Source organism: Zea mays, chromosome 2 (assembly GCF_902167145.1).
Source record: "Zea mays cultivar B73 chromosome 2, Zm-B73-REFERENCE-NAM-5.0, whole genome shotgun sequence".
Classification (NCBI taxonomy): Eukaryota; Viridiplantae; Streptophyta; class Magnoliopsida; order Poales; family Poaceae; genus Zea; species Zea mays.
Window position 1 is genome coordinate 162,265,069 of NC_050097.1, and position 18,170 is coordinate 162,283,238.

General features: G+C 41.5%; 1 protein-coding gene and 1 pseudogene across 1 annotated transcript; both read right to left on the minus strand.

The window, feature by feature from the left end:
- Window positions 1-6,059: 6,059 nt before the first annotated feature.
- On the minus strand, window positions 6,060-10,899 carry LOC103647206 (DIMBOA UDP-glucosyltransferase BX8-like). The gene is made up of 2 exons (XM_008671779.4): window positions 10,113-10,899; window positions 6,060-7,119 (listed from the first exon to the last, which is right to left on the minus strand). The coding sequence occupies exons 1-2, from the start codon at window positions 10,669-10,671 to the stop codon at window positions 6,200-6,202; spliced, it is 1,479 nt and encodes a 492-aa protein (XP_008670001.1). The 5' UTR covers window positions 10,672-10,899; the 3' UTR covers window positions 6,060-6,199.
- Window positions 10,900-15,537: 4,638 nt separating this feature from the next.
- On the minus strand, window positions 15,538-17,732 carry LOC103649026 (uncharacterized; annotated as a pseudogene).
- Between the last annotated feature and the right edge of the window lie 438 nt (window positions 17,733-18,170).

An 18,170-nucleotide genomic window follows, 5' to 3' on the forward strand; every position in this document is an offset into this window, starting at 1 on the left:
CAATTGGTTTTTTCCTGTTTCCAGCACTTAGACACAATACATTAGTCCATAAAACAATGTACTAAGTCTGAGAAACATACCTTTATCCTTGATTTGTACTTTGTCCACCTTTTTACACTTAGCACATGTGTTAGACACTAAATCACCAAAATACTTAGAAATGACCCAAGGGCACATTTTCCTTTCACAGGGGCACACCGACGAGGAGGGGAGGTCGGCGACTAGAGTAGAAGGAGTCGATAGCGGTTGGGTGAGGGTGGCAGCTAGATGGGGCTAACCGACGACTAGGGTGGGAGGGAGAGAGAGAAGTGGGAGGAAAATAACCTAGCTCTATACCATGTGGGAAACCCTAACCCTAACATAGTGTTGGGTACAGTGTTGTATTAATAGACTTAGTTAGCTGGGCCTAGCCTATTACATAGGGGTGAGAGAGTAATTACATGGGGTAAGCCCCAAACCCCAAACGGGTATTCTACAAATTTTGTGCAATTAGATTGCAAAGGCCACTAGTTGCATTGTTTAGTGTTGTTGAGAAAAAAGGCCAATTGAGGTATGATATTTGATGTTGGGGACAGTTCAAACATTGTTGTTGAGGCTAGTCCTAGCCCTAGTGCTGCTGCTACCCATGGTGTTGGCTTTTTGTTGCCACCCCAACATGCTAGCTCATCTATGGTGAATTCTACATGTGCACTACTACAAAGAACAAGTTTTGTATGTGCTCTTGGTGGACCTGAACAATCATCATACCTTCATGGCAACACTATCAACTAGTACGATGATGATTTGAACATCTTGAGACACTAGTAGGCACACAAACCAACTTACCCAGTTGGGTCTTAGCCAAGGATGTCCTAATATTGGTAAGTGTTATATCTTTGAAGTTTGTTTTTATTCTTTCAAGTTGGATCCTCGAGGATCAGTTTGAGCCTAAACATGCTGGAGATGCTTATCTGTTTGAAGGGTTGGGAGCTAAATAATCTAAAGGTGCAACAATAGGTGAATGGAAATAGAGTTGAGGAAACTCTCAATGATTTACCTAGATGTCAATGAATGAACTTATGTTATGTGTAATAAGTAACGTAATAGTAGAACACTTGGAGTTGGGTTGTAGTATTTTTCCTAGCTAGGGTTTTCTCATGAGATATGAGGCTTTACCTAGATAGATTTTTAATGACACGGTTAATGTAGAAACTGTTGAATTAATGTGGGCATGGCCCATATTAATATTCAATAATAGTCAATGCTAGAGGCCCACTTTAATGCTATGGTGTACTAGTACTTTAGTACCATACCAGAAGTTCAAGGGACAATTCACTCAACTTAAATATATGGACTATTGGTGCATCTATTGAGAAGCTGAGAAAAGGATGAATGACTGCCACACATGCGCGCCGTCAGCCGGGTCGAGGCCGTGACCATGTGGCCGTGGTAGATCGGACCTTGGTTCGAATATTCCTTCCTAACGGTTGCGCATTTTGCCTAGAGTGATGACCATCCATTACTGTCGTACGTTACTCGTTGTTTCCTATGTTATGGCTATTAACGGATGAGCTGTAATGGCTGTCATCTATTAACTGACATCACTGATGGCGTTAGTTTCTGGCTGGCTATAATGGTAGCTCTGATGGCGCGTGTATATATACAGAGGAGGTGAGGCTACTTCTGGTTACGAGAGAACACACGTACAATTCTCAGACGCGTTGCGTACAACCCATCCCTATCCCATCTTCTGTGAGCAAAGAGAGTGTGGGAGAGCAGGCCTCCAAAATCGTCGTCCATAGAGAAACACTTACACGGGTGTGCGGGCGATCAGGTTTTTGGGGAGCGTACTCATGACTGCTCACTTCGTCCGCTCGACCAGCACTGATCAAGTTCCTCATCGCCGGCGCCGTTCATAGGACTGCACTGCGTACATCTGCCTGCGTCGACTGCGTACGACTACATCGAACATACACACGAGATGTCTCTTGTGAATGGAGCCACTCATGCCTTGAGCATCGGTCCCTCCGCAGGGTACATTATGTTTTTAGTAATTGTACATGTTTTACTATTGTTTACTGCTTATGTGAATAGTGATACACACATGCACATATATGTCGTCACATACATCGCTGTGATTTTCTGGATTAAATTAAAATAGAAAATGCATATTTTTTAACAATCGAAAAACCTGATATTAGGCATTTTTCTGTTACTGGTTTTGCTGTTGCGTTAAAACCAAGTGAACCTTTTGAGGGGACATTTTATAAGAGGTGGCGTAGTAAGATGATACTATGGTTGACTGCAATGAACTGCTATCACGCCGCACAGGGGAAACCCGAACAGTTCACTCCTGAGGAGGAGAGAATGTTCGACGTTGCCGATAACCTATTTCGAAGTGCCGTGATTGGCACTCTTGCCAACAAGTATGTTGATTCTTATCTAATGTGTAAATCTACAAAAGAGTTATGGGATACATTAGATGAGAAGTTCGGTGTTTCTGATGCTGGTATCGAGTTGTATATCATGGAGCAGCTGTTTGACTATAAGATGGTTGAGAACCGACCTATAGTTGAACATGCTCATGAAATACAGGCACAGGCTAAGGAACTCGAATAGTTCCCATGTGTCTTGCCTGACAAGTTCATGGCTGGCGGTATTATCACTAAGCTACCACCTTCTTGGACGAATTTTTCTACCACTCTAAAACATAAGAGACAAGAGTTTAGCGTGGCTGAGCTTATTGGGTCTCTTGATGTTGAGGAGAGGGCGAGATCAAAAGACACTCATGGAAAAGGAGTTGAGACTTCTAGTGCCAATATGGTACAAAATAAGAACTCCAATGCGTCACATAAAAAGAAGAACAAGCAACAGAATGCCACGAAGCCCAAGCAGGCAGCCTCGTTTAAAAGGAAGAACAAATGTGTTGGTTGTTTTATTTGCGGGAGTACTGATCACTGGGCAAGTGGTTGTCCAAATCGCAAATTTAAGCAAGAGAAAAAACCAGCTCAAGAGAAGAAAACAGCAAGCATGGTTGTTAGCGAGACCATAAAAAGAACATTGGGGTATGGTAATCTTTTACCTACTGTTCTTTCAATGTGTCAATCCCCTGAGTGGTGGGCTAACACTGGTGCTAACATTCATGTGTGTGCTGATATTTCTTTGTTTTCTTCTTATCAGTGCAAAGGGGCTGGAGCCTTGCTGATGGGGAACGGATCACATGCGTGTGTTCTTGGTGTTGGTATAGTCATTATGAAGTTTACTTCGAGAAAGACGGTGCTATTAAAGAACGTGCAGCATGTCCCCTCCATCAAAAAGAATCTTGTTAGTGGCTCGTTGCTATGTTGAGATGGCTATAAACTTGTGTTTGAGTCCAATAAATGTATATTGTCAAAGTATGGGACATTTGTTGGAAAAGGCTATGACAGTGGAGGCTTGTTCCGCTTATCTTTGCATGATGTTTGTAATAAGTTTGTGAACAATGCGATTTCGAACGAGTCGTATCTTTGGCATTCACGACTTTGTCACATCAATTTTGGTTGTGTGTCGCGATTAGCAAATTTAAATTTAATCCTGAAATTTGATTTAGTCAAATGTTCTAAGTGTCAGGTGTGCGTGCAATCTAAGCAACCTCGCAAGCCTCATAAGGCTGCGGAGGCGAGGAACTTGGCACCACTAGACTCAATACATTCTGATTTATGTGAGATGAACGGAATATTGACTAAGGGAGGCAAACTATATTTTATTACTTATATCGATGATTCTACTAGATTTTGTTACGTTTATCTCTTAAAGTCAAAAGACTTTGATAATCAAGATAAATAGTTCTAAGGATAATATGAAGTCGACAAGGCACATAAAGAGGCGTTTAAAATCTGTTAGGAAATTGAGAAACTCCGGAGTAATAGCGTTGGACTATGTCCATACGTCTAAAAAATCTGACAGATCAATTTACTAAGGGGCTATCACGTAGTGTGATAGATACTGCATCAAGTGAGATGGGCCTGAGACCCACCCAAAGTTTATCATAGTGGTAACCTGTTCTATGTGATCGGAGATCCCGTGAATTAGAATGGTTAAACAAGCTAGTGGTAGACTGAGAGGAAAGACCCTTAGGGCCTGTTTGATTCAACTTTTCTGAAAATCTGGCTATGGCAAGAATCTGGCTATGGGGAGAATCTGAGTATCATTACGATTATGTGTGGAGGAAGATAAATTTGTTCATAGAGCTCAGGATCTAGAAAGTGACGGATTCCTACTATTACAACGACACAACCGATTATGTGTTTATATTGATTTTGGATGGTTTTTGCCCCCAACGAATTTAAAGAAGCTGGCTGAAAAGCTGAGCGTTTGGCAGTTCGCAGCAGCTTTTGATGGCCAGAAGCTGCCAGAAGCCGAAACAAACAGGCCCTTAATAAGGTTCATTTCAGATGCACATCTTTCCTTACTATAAGGTAGGTTGGTGTTTACACCTTAATATGTTCCAAGTGGCTTTGTGAAGCAAAGATGTCCTACAAAACATCTTTAGAGGAACATACCTATATGGGTTAACTGCTAGTCACAGTTTATGAGATATGGATGGTCTCTAGATACCAATGAAAGGCTATATAATTTGACTTATATGCTTCAACCAGAGGGGATGCGCTCGGCAACCTAGTACTAGTAAAGAGTTTAGATGAAACTTATTCCACGCAAAACTGCCAATTTAAGGCCTAGTCCATTGTGCAGTTGTGGTCAAGTGTAATCTAGATTCTAGGTGGATGTTCAACTTAACAGTCTCCATCGAAACACCAGTATATCAAACGTTTGAGATGATGAGAGCATTTTAGTGTGACTTAGCATTTGGTGGGGATTGTTGAATTAATGTGGGCCTGACCCATATTAATATTCAATAATAGTCAATGCTAGAGGCCCACTTTAATGCTACAGTGTACTAGTACTTTAGTGCCATACCGGAAGTTCAAGGGATAATTCACTCAACTTAAATAGGTGGACCGTTGGTGCATCTATTGAGAAGCTGAGAAAATGATGAATGACTGCCACACGCGCGCGCGCCGCCGGCCGGGCCGAGGTCGTGGCCACGGTCGTGGTAGATCGGACCTTGGTCCGAATATTTCTTCCTAACGGTTGCACATTTTTTCTAGAGTAATGACCGTCCATTATTGTCGTACGTTACTGGTTGTTTCCTGTGTTATGGCTATTAACGGACGAGCTGTAATGGCTGTCATCTATTAACGGACGTCACTGATGATGTCAATTTCTGGCTGGCTGTAAAGGTAGCTATGATGGCGACCGTTACTGTCTGTTGGCCTCCATGTGCGCGTGTATATATACGGAGGAGGTGAGGCTGCTTCTGGTTACGAGAGAACACACGTACAATTCTCGGACGCGTTGCGTACAACCCATCTCCGTCCCACCTTCTGCGAGCACGCAGAGAGCGAGAGGGCAGGCCTCCGAAATCGTCTTCCGTAGAGAAACACTTGCACGGGTGTGCGGGCGATCAGGTTTTTGGGGAGCATACTCGCGACTGCTCGCTTCGTCCGCTCGACCAGCGCTGATCAAGTTCCTCGTCGCCGGCGCCGTTCGTGGGACTGCACTGCGTACATCTGCCTGCGTCGACTGCGTACGACTACATCAAACATACACACGAGATGTCTCGTGTAAATGGAGTCACTGATGCCTTGAGCATCGGTCCCTCTGCAGGGTACATTCTGTTTTTAGTAATTGTGCATGTTTTATTATTGTTTACTGCTTATGTGAATAGTGATACACATACATATATATGTCGTCATATACGTCACTGTGATTTTCTGGATTAAATTAAAACTGAAAATGCCTATTTTTCTATCAGAAACAACTCAAACTTTATATTATGTTTTATGCTATGGTCTATGAATTTGTGATGATACCCATGTGTGTCTTTTGTGATATAGATGAACTGAATGAAAAAATGTTCAGTTTGGAACCAAATGAGTAATTTTTTTTGCTAGCTAACTTTCGTGCTTGGGCTAGCATGAGCACACGAAGAATGGATAAAAAGCAAACGTAAATAATTGTATGAGGAATAAAGGCGCAAAGAAACAAACTATGCTAAGAGTTGTGCAATACCATTATAAACTACATTATTTATAAATATTAGTTCAGCGCATCACATACATTATATTGAGCCCTGTAGCATTGGCGTCATACAATTTAACTGTCTTGTCATGGAACACAACTAAAATGACGCTATGCGATCTATCAATAGCTGAATTGCAGACTTGGAGGCGCCTTCTTCCTGGACGCACTCGATGGCTTTGTCTCTTAAATCTCTGGCCCTCTGTCTCATACGCCTTCCTTCCTCCGTACAAAGCAGCTTTGTAACAGCCCCCGCGATCTTGCGCCTCTCCAGCTGGTCGCCATCTAGCTCAAACCCTACCCTCCACACTTCTTGCACGTACCTCGTATTTATCATCTGGTCGGCGAACTGGGGTCGGCACATCATCGGGACACCTTCGCAGACGCTCTCCAGAGTGGAGTTCCATCCGCTATGAGTCCAGAACCCGCCAACTGCACGGTGCCGTAGAACCTCCTGCTGCGGGACCCAGGGCACCACCACCCCCCTTCCGCGCGTCGCCTCCTCGAAGCCGCCGGGAAGAAGAAGCCTCCTCACTTTGTCCTGGTCGTCGTCGTCGTCGGATGATGATGAGTTGACCAACAAGCCGTGGCGAAGAACCCACAGGAATGGCATCTTGCTGTCGGCCAGGCCCCATGCTATCTCCAGCAGCTCCTTTCCGTCCACGCGTGCCAGGCTCCCAAAGCTCACGTACAGAACGGAGTCCGCCTCTTGCTTGTCCAGCCACTCTAGACACGCCCGGTCCGGCGCCAGTAAGCTGTCCTCGGTGCATGGAGAGATCTTGTGGAGGGGGCCGACAGGATAGATCGGCACTCCGACGACGCCATTGGCGATCCTCTGGAGGTCGGAGTCCTCCAGGTCTCGGAAGGTGTTGAATATGACGCCGGAACAACTCCTCGTTGCGTCGACCAGGCATTTTAGGCACTCTGTCATGTTCGCATGTGTAGTAGTGGGCGAGAACACCATGTCTCTTAGGCGTAGTGGTGTGAGCCCGTCTAGCGGTATGTCCAGCTGGGACTTGTCTGGAATAATATAATTAGAAATAATCAGAAACGGTGATCAGGGTATATATAGATTGGGGGTCATTGTGTTTTGGTTGAATTTGAGATGCTCTGACATGTTAAAATAATATGGCTTATATAATTTAAAACGAAGTCGTATAAGAGCATCTTCAAAAGACTAGCTAAATAGTTTGTAAAACTAAATTTTAGCTAATTAATAGTATAATAGCTCTCCAACAGAGTAGTCATTTACTTTGCTAAGCTATCTGGCTCTCTAAATTAACTCTCTCACTAGCTAAATTTGGCTAGCAACTCTCGCTAGCAAAGCTAAATTGCATTTTGGAGAGTTTGTTGGAATAAGATGTTATATACAGAGTTTAATATTTATGTAGAGACAAATAAAGAGTCAAATAGAGAGTAAAAAATAAAGAGTCTCTTGGAGATGCTCTAATAACTCAAATTCATAAACCCCCTCTTTTTTTTTGCGAAACATAATGTACATTACGAGGCACGAAAAGCTGGTCACAAGCTTTATAAAAGAACACGTATGTAGTATTGATCTTCACCTTATAACGCAGCAAGTGTTGTAACCGCTCTCTTAATTAATTAATAACCATGTAACTTAGCATGGACCATACTAATATATCACTAGCTAGCCTCCAATGAAAGTGAGATCAACTTTAATGGTTCGTGACCCATCATTATCTAGAAAAAGATTGATTTAATTTTGCAAGAAAATGGCATCTTCACTACCGGAATCGGCTGCTTTGCCGAGTGACTAAAGCACTCGGCAAAGCCTAAAAAACATTCGGCAAAGTCTTTACCGAGTATCGCAAAGGTCAACAGCCGTCAGCTCTAGACGGCCGCTGACGGCCCTTTACCAAGAGCAGCCTTTGTCGAGTGTTCGGCACTCGGCAAAGGCGTCTTTGCCGAGTGTATTCCTGTGTCGAGAGTCCTACGCTCGGTAAACGAACTCGTTATCGAGATCAGGATTTTGCCGAGTGCCCGACAAAAAACACTCGGCAAAGCGTCGAGCACTCGGCAAAGGCGGATTCCGGTAATACTTTATATATATATATATATATATATATATATATATATATATATATATATATATATATATATATATATATATATATATATATATATATATATATATATATATATATATATATATATATATATATATATATATATACACCTCGCGATCTATACATTAAACAGAATGAAAGCTGCCATCATCGGTGCATCAATTGGTGGGTGGCAAACAACATCACACAATTAGAGTCCTGGAATAATGACCCAAAACACGTGTAACAATAAACAATTTTAACTCCAGTATTATTGCTAGTACTAGTACGTACCATGGTAAATATAAAACTTAATGGTATTATTTTGTTTATAAATGTAAGTTCAATTTCAGTCAACCGTTGGTAACAGCACGACGATAAATAATACTATTTCTTGCATCTTAAATTATAAGACGTTTTATTTTTTCTAAATATACTAGTTTTATTATATTTTGGCATAGTGCATATCTAAGTGTATAATAAAATTTATGTATCTAAAGAAAAATCAAAACATATTATAATTTTACTTGGGTTAAGTATGGTTTACTTTAAATATAAAATATAAAATGATATGTCAAATTCACATCTTGATAGGGTAATCATTTTTAAGACAACAGAGTTTTCGTGAAATGGCATAAAGCCGCACGCGCCTATTGTGGTAGATATAAAAAAAACCACATGTCGTTCACATTACTATGTTCGTTTGAGCTACGTGTAAAAATGTTTATATTCAAATTTTACTTTATAAATAATATAGTCTACCGTGTAAAACAATACAAAACAGTGTTTTTAGTTAATCATGTGATTGAACTGCTAGACACAGACTAACTCATATGGTCACTCAAAATATTGTTTTGCACTATTCGTAAAATGGAGTTTGAATATGAGAATGGAGATGAGTAAGATGCTAGATATAGTCTTGTTACCTAATCGTGGAATGAAATTGAGTCGTGCTTATCCATGTAAACATGCCTTAGCTGCAACCGTATAAGCAAGTCTTCTAAATATTTAAATCATGATTCCACTGTTAATTTTATATAAAAAAAAGTTCTGACAAACTATAGTTATATTTAAGATTGGATCATCTATCTAAAGATTTAGGGGTGTTTGGTTCCCACCTTCTAAACTTTAGTTGACTAAAAAAAGTTTGATCACTTTTAGTCCCTAAACTACCAAACAGTATGACTAAATGTGCCCTTTCAAATATAAATTCTAGGGACTAAAATTTAGTCTCTAAAGTTTAAGGGGTGACTAAAAAACCAAACACCCCTTAATCACTCGTACACTATATGTCGCTACATTATCCTATTTTCATACTTCTGTCGCTCCGGCCCCGTATGGGTGGAGAACCCGTCGATGTCTACCGGAGACTCTAGAGAAGTCGGAGGAGAGCACTCATCTTGGGATGAGCTTACTACTCATATGCTTTCAGCAGTTATCCTCTCCATACTTTGCTGCCTAGTGTTTATCGTAGGCACCATAACTAGTACACCAGAGGTGTGTCCTTCCCGATCCTCTCGTACTAAGGAAAGGTCATCTCAATGCTCTAACGCCCACACCGGATATGGACCGAACTGTCTCACGATGTTCTGAACCAGCTCACGTACCATACTAGGTCTTGTTCATTTACATCTAGACTGAAGTGAATTGAGGGGATTCTATTAAATTTTGACTAGAGACTGATTTAATCTTCTCCAATCTCTCTCAATTCACGCATAACCGAACAAGTCTTTAATGGGCGAACAGTCCAACCCTTGAAACCGCATACAGCTCTAGGCGGCAAAGAGCCGACATCGACGTGACAAACCTTTTCGTCGATGCAGACTCTTGGGGAAGATATCTGCTTGAGATCAGTTCATGTTTATTCGTACCACGGTTTGGTTGGTATATGGACAACATGAGATGGTGCCAAAGGGCAAACTGCAAAGCACGGTGATGAGTCACCTTTGGATGTCGGTGGGAGGAGGCCCTTGTCGCAGAGCGCCGGGAACGCCAAGTAGGCGACGAGGCATGCGGCGGCGCCGGTGCGCAGCACGAGCGTGGGCACGCCGAGCTCCTCGGCCACCAGCTGCATTCCGCGCAGGTTGGAGTCCACCACCAGGCATGCCGGCGGCGCGCCGCCCTCGTCGCCGTCGTCCTCGGGGAGGGCGAGAGCCTGACGCAGGCAGTCCCGGAACGGCTCCCGCAGGCGGCGGTTGATCCGCAGCAGCGCGCCAGGGATGTCGGCGTCGACGCCGGACGGGACGAGGTCGGCCGACGGCACGCCATCGCCGACGGGGACGAAGCGGTACCCCGGAGGGTGGCGCGCGGGGTCGGGTGCGTTGAAGGTGGCGTGGAAGACGGTGATGTCCAGGCCACCACGCGCGTGCAGCGCCCCGGCCAGCTGTAGCATCGGGTTCAGGTGGCCCTGGAACGGCAGCGGGAACATCAGCACGCGCCGCCGCCGCCGCCGCACGACGCCGCCGGAGCCTGTCCGAGAGGCCGGCACCGCCGCCGTCGCCATGGCGCTGCTCGATCAAGAACAATTTTTTTTAGCTCTGACGATTGATGACTGAGATTCTGAGACGAGTGACGCGAATGTTGCTGAAATCAAGGAGCCTGTCCGAGAGGCTTCGAATTTGCAATCAATAATTGCGCAGGAAGGGAAAGGAAGGGAAGGGAGCAAGCAAGGTACGCGAGGCTGATTTGATCTGTTTGGAGGCATTGTCGTCGCCGTCTTGCACTCTTGCTTCTATTTTATACAACATACTAGTGGGCAACAATCGCGGTTGGCGCATTCACGTTCTACAACCACCTGTGCGGCTACGCTGTAGCCTGTAGCTAGTTGTACGCCTGTATTACGCAAATGGTTTTGCATGTAGAATTGCAGTGAGAGTAAAAATCATTTGCTTTTAATTTTGCTCACATGTTATTAAGATATAGCAGATCAGTGGTCACGTTTATTTTGCATGCAAAATTGCAGTGGGTGGGACTACATGATTTATTTCGCAAGGGACTACGTATCTTCAAATCCTTATCTTCCGCTATCAGAAATAAATACTGTGGCCTCATTCGATCTTGAGATATCTAGCTGATGTAGAGGTGTTAATGGGGAATTCCCCACTGGACCCATCCTCATGAAGCCATACTCGTCCGCATCCTTATCTCCACACCTATTTTCGTTTTCATATTTCTCCTTAGAAACGAGATCGAAAACGGTAGCTCCGGAAACGAAAACGACAGGTAATTCGGAAACATCGAAAACGAAAGTTCGGTACGAAAATTACACCGGTTTGATCGGAATCTAAAATTCGATCGGTAAAAACTGTAACATGTACTCTCAATTGACTTCAAAAATTCACGCAAGTCATATATTCATATAAAATTAGTAATAATAATATATAAAGTAGGAGGTCACATTAAGTATACAAGGTAAGAAGTATACAATAATAAAATCATTATTATGTATTTAAATAAAGTAGAATGAAGATGTATAATGAAATGACACTTATATTCTATTTGTACTCCTACTTGACATAGTCAATATAATTAGTGTCCTCTTGGTCTTTCTTAAGTTCTTGTGTAAATTATGAATATATGTATCAAGAGTAATAATAAATAAGAAAACTTAAATAAGATTTTTAAAAGTTTTAAATGATTCTAAACTATACTAGATGAGTGCCCGTGCGTTGCAACGAGAACATATAATAATATAATAACTTATATACAAAATGTGTCTTATATTGTTATAAGAAAATGTTTCATAATCCATTTGTAATATTAGCCATACATAAATTTTGTTATTTTAATTTAGCTGTTTCACTACTACATTACAACCATTAGTATCATGCAGACTTCGATATATGGCACGATTTGCATGATCTCATCATTGAAGAGCACATGCCACACCTGCCAGTAGAAGTTCCCTCGTACATTGTCAGTCATCAGGTACGCACCACCATACACGTTTTCTTAAACAAAAAAGCAAGTGTATGTGTTTGCGAAGAAAATTAAAGGCAGGCCGGCACAAAAGCTACCCCGACCATGGCGAGTGGTCATTGTTGTCGGTCCTCCTCTACGTCACCTCTGGCGCCAAGATGACGCCATAGTCCTTGATATAGTAGTCGTCGAACGCGCACGACATGGCGAGTATCGATGACTCTTGGTTGGGCTGCCAAACAAAGTGCACCCCGGGCTCATCAGCGAGGTAATACACCTAGTCGTTGCACCACCGGATGTGCTACTCCTCTACATACGTCTTGTTCGAGGACACTCACACAATGTCAGCAACAGCCGTCGTCCTAGCGCACAAGAATTCATGGCCGGTCAGTAGTGACTTACGTGGCAGGTTGAGCTTCAGGTGATGATGAGCTGGACGGTGTGACGGCGCCGTTGTTGGATGCGGTGCACAGAACAACCCAAGAGTCACCGGTGTTGGTGACGACCATGAGGTCCCCCTGTTTGAGATGGACAACGCGGTGCAACCGCTCTGGACCGCGTCCAAGCGGCGGCTGCGGCGGAGCTTGCCGAACACAGTGACGCATGCAGCCACGTAGTACTGCTTCTAGAGGTCGAACTGGCAGTTGCCAAGCTTCTTCTCGTCGTCGATGAGCGACGCCAACGTGAGTGCCTCCTGCTAGTGGTGTTTGTTCGGGGTTTCCAAGTAAGAAACATGGATTCATCTTTAGCGTTGGTTTATAAAAATGACTCGCAAGTCAGATCCATGGAAAAATATTACAGAGAATAAATGTCACACATATAAAAAAGAATTTAAGTTGAAAACATTATTCAAACAAAAAGAAATTGCATGCAAGGCTCTTCTTTAAATTATACTCTCTCCATCAAAAAATATAATTCAGGAATCTCGTTGATAATTATCTACTACTACACATTGTGCAAAAGTAGCAGGTAGGGTTTGAGAGAGATGTAGTAGATATTTTTACTGTAACAGATATTGACATAAACACACATGTGGTATTGTGGTAGCTACGAGCATATTTGTTTGAGAGGTCGCTGGTTCGAATCCCATTGGGGCCACATTTGTGTTTTTTTAATTTAATTTTAGCTAGGCGTGGGATGCACGTGGGAATGGGAATGAGATTTGCGGGGAAGGGGAATGAGAAAGACAGAACATTGGCAGAACACGGAATGACATATGGGAATGAGAATGGGCTTTGCGGGGAGAGAGGAATGGGAATGTCAGAACACGGAATGAAAGCCTACACCTTACCTTACCGCCTTAATAAGTAGTAGAGATAACATTAGATAGATCTTGATTTTAGAAAAATAATAAAATTAGTTTTATATATTTCTAAGCTAAGACATATTTATTATGAATTTATAAAGGTCAGTTTAAATTTAATATTTTCTAAAAAAAATACCGAATTTATTACCGTCGGTAAAATACCGAATAAAAATAGTAATTTCCGAAAACGGGCGGAGAGGCCTAAACCATTTCCGTTTCCGATTCCGATTTTTTCTACCGATTCTGTTTCCGCATTTTTTGGTAACCGTTTCTGTTTCCGTTTAGTTCTAAATTTCGGTAAAACTTCTAAAATGATTTCCGGTATCCGAAAATTATGGTTTTTATTTTTATCCATACCTGCGTCATTGTCGGTAGGTCTAGATAAGCGTGTGCAACTTTTAGTTTTTTTTTCATTCAGTCTTGCACGTGTGGAGAAGCAGACGTGGGTTCTTCGCTGACGATTCGCGCGTATGTCCATGCCTATTGTAGGATAAATTGTTTATTATACTCTCGAGAGACGGCTACTGTACTATTACAAGTGTATGGTTTGTGAACATAAATTACGAACATGTATAGCAGTCAGTTCATGTTTTGTTTTCGTATAAATGCAACTGTTCTTATCTATTATTTGATCGTTATTTTTTGTATGTAATTTCTTTTTACCGACAGACGTATTGACATACACTCACATGTATTTTCTATAATAATTTGCAGATAAGACCCCGTAGTATACAATCTACTTTTTAGAATGACTTGTTTGGGAGGGTCCCAAACCGGCTCCGGCTCCGGTTTTTGGAGGAGCTCTCCCAAAAAGAACTTCTAACAAAGAGCACCGAAGAGCTGGAGCTGTTTTTTATAGAGAGGAGCTGGAGCAAAAAATGGCTCTTAGCGACTCCTCCTCTCACTCTCCTTCTCTCGAGTCAAAAGGAGTTGTTTTGCTAAACGATTTGTTAAAAAAACTAGGTATGTGCTGTGCTTTGCCACGTGAGTTAAAAATTAGTATAAAACATAGATACGGAACGACAAACAACATTATGATATGCAAAATTCATGTGTCAAAATATCACCGTAACATTTATATGGTAGACTGAAATCTGTCCACAACTGTTAACCTCAATCATAGTTTTCATAGTATCAATTGGATGCAAAAAAAAGGACTGACGGTAGTCCTAGCTAATGCTCCTACCACTACATGCAATATAACCAATATAATTTATTAGCAATCCTGATAAATAAAAACCCTGACAGTTTTAAATGCCAAACATATATAACCAATATAGATCAACTCTATGGTAAAAGCAACACAATTCAACAACTTTATAGGCCTAACATATATCATAGTCATATATATTCAAATTTCTAAATGATAGCAAGACCAAAAGCATAAAAGGTGTTGGATCCATCAATGACTAATGAGTAGTTTTCGACATATGCTTTGTTTCACTCAACATTCACAAAAGATCAAACTTTTAAATGAAAATGATGTGAGCCCAAGTGACAGTGGAGAAAAAGGTACACATAAGAATATAAACCAAATAGCTACAATTGCACGTGATATAATCCCAAAAATGATATATCAACTTAGGTAGTATCGCAAAATAGATTATGCCAATGTTTAAACAAAACAGAAAATGGTACATATCACGCATTCGACGCAAGCTACCTTATATATTCCATAGCATTCACGATAAATTATCCAGAGCACACCCATGCTTGATAAAGTTTGAAATGTGTTCACAGGGAACATATTAGTAACTCTATCTTTGACAACACTCAATCAAATTGTTGATCCAACTCAACCAAAAACTCTAACTTGACATCCACCAAAAGATACTCATTAAGCCTTTGATGCCTTCTTCAACTTGGCGAGCTCCTACCTGATAGCACCAGCTCTCTGTTTACATAAAGAAAAAGTGTGAACAAACAATATAGACAGTGCCAACAGGAATTAAACATTTGATTGGGAGGTTCCTGACCTTGATCTTTGCCAGCATGACTTTGAACCTATCAAAGTTATTGAGCGCTGCTCTCCTCTTCTAGAAAATCAGCTTATGCCCCATGAGCCGTTCTCCCACTTGGTCTTCACATCTGAAAAAGAATAACAAGTGATTAACTAAGTGTCACTATTCTCTTATGGGCAATCATCTATAATCTAGAAGATGAATAAAGTGCAATGGTGCTGAAGGGGTCCACAGAATAAGCTTCATCATTGCTAGCTTCCTCCAGAACCATGATCAGGGTTGTGTTCTTTGGGACACGTTTGATATTAATCTTGATGTCAGTAAGTGAGAACCACTTGAAGTTCATCCAGCATCTGACCATATCAGGGGCATCCAAAGTGCCTAGTTCACAGAATGCATCAAGTCAATGAGGGTTTAAATGCTTAACTATTCGATTACAACATGACAAATAATTAAGGCTTATCTAGCTGGACAGCTGGTTTGATAACCACAAGTAGTACATCACTTTTCAATGTTTAGTTATACTGAAAAATGTTGCAGAATGGAACATATGGCTTCTATGTTTATTAACCTAGAAGCCCTAGATATCTATATTAAAAAGCATATAGCATGTTTTTAGCACAAGTAATTGAGATCACTAACCACATCTGAATTAACCAATCGATTTTCCCTAGCATGCACCTTGGCAATGCATAGCCGAGTCAGAGTAGGGGTGGTAATGGATCACGATCCAAATGTCTTTTCACAATAAGTTAGGGCCCTTAACTAATCTTAGTTTAAAAACGAAAATGAATAGAGCCTGAACCTAACCCGATTTGATCCTAAAATTTTATAGTTTAAAATCTAAGCTACTTTGAGAGCTATGGTTTGATTATAAACAGCTTATACCATCTAAATGGGCAACAATACAGGGGATGACCAAATTAGCAAAAGAATGTAGCTACTTTCCATTTTGCTGAGAGTGCAAGTCTTATTGAAGAAAGATCAAACATGTATCACTCTACCAACAATTCTAATACTCAAATGGAAAAGACAATTGCAAAATCAGGAACCCACGACAAAACAAGAAAAAGAATAGTCCGCTTTCAGTGAAATGGATGCCACTTGCACCTAACAATAGCAAATGGATGTCACTTTCTATTTCACAGACTGCTCACTTCTGATACACAAACAGTGTTAGCAGGGAACGCTTTTGTACTTGCTAATATAACAGTACTCCCTCCGTCCCAGTTTATAAGGCATAACCACTTTTACCATTATTTTTACACTACTTTGCTATCAAGTCAGCCAGTGAAAAATACTTACTAATTATTCTTCACTCATGCCCATTGAACATAGATTATTTGTGAATTGCTAAACCTTTTATGCTCACTCCTTGGCTGGATTCAGAATGATGCCAGATGTTTTTTTAAGGCAGAGTGGTGGCATATGCATAACTCAAGAGCATCACTAGAGAAGAAGAGATGGCCCACCTTACTACCTTAGGCAATTCACAACCTATCTCAGCAAGTAGATCTGAAGTAGAGTCACTATTCCTAAGGTATATTTGCAATATCTTTTGTATAAGATCACCCTGACGGACAACAGAACAGGGAACATATTAGTAGCTACAACCTTATCACCTATCAGCTAGCACATTAAAAAGGTAGATAGAAGGAACTTAAGCTTACTTTACTCTGCCATCCTTTTCCAGCATCTTCGCTAGGGAAATCAGCACTGAGCAGCTTATGAGCTGAGTATCCAAGACGCTTTCATAGAAAGGGAATGATTGCTTTAGAGCATCCCATGTGTATATTTTCCCATTTGGTTCCTCGGATTTGTCCAACAACACAACAACTGAATTTACAATTGATTGTATATTAATTAACACATCAGAAGACAGAATGTATGAAAATGAGGACGCAAAAAAATAGTGCACTAAAATTAGGTGAAAAAAGGTTGCATAATGTCTAAGCACTGTGTGCACAAATAGCTAGTTACATGAATCCATAATATCCTCCAACATTTTACATGCTTCACAATATAGGTAATCAACATTGCAAGGAGCAAGAGATGGTTGGAACTCAGAAAGAACATCATCAAAATTTTCAGTTGGTTGTAAAGTCTGCAAAAGTTGCTTCAGAATTGACATGTTTGGTTGATTCAACATATCAGGAATGCCAAGTAACTGCAAAAGGCACCAGACTTGTTAGCATTAGCAGCTTCAGTTTCTAGATCTCGTCTATTTTCAGATAAAAGAAAATTCAACAATAGAACAACCTTCCTGTAGCAGCCAAGAATCTCCTTGCATACAACAGTCACAATTGATGACATGGAGACAACCACATATGGTATGTCTGGGTTGCCAGCAGAAGATGAAAGTGAACTCCAGTCATCTAAACATCTCTCTGATTCTGAAGAGTAGTAGCTTATCATGTTACCAATCGAAAGCAAGGACACCATATGGAATTCAAACACTGTAAAAGTAACACGAAGCAGAAATTATGGAATAGAAGGTTACCATCTTTGATCATTGAAACTGCTCCATCCAGATGCTTCCTTAAAACTAAGAATAGTGGCTGGATTTTGTCAAGAAAATCTTGTGTGCTCTTATGGCAATGAGTAGGAGTATATTTTGCTTTAGAAGTACTAATAAAAGGCTTGATTGAAGGAGTCAGATTATCTAATTTGAAGGAACCCTAATCTCCGGATCGATGCTTCTCTTGCGCGGCGGATGGCGGAGCGCGCGAGCCGCAGCGCGTGGTCGGGGTCAGCGGGGTGCGCGACCCAGCAGCGCGACCACAGCGCGCCCCGCGCGATCTGCAGCGACGTCGCGAT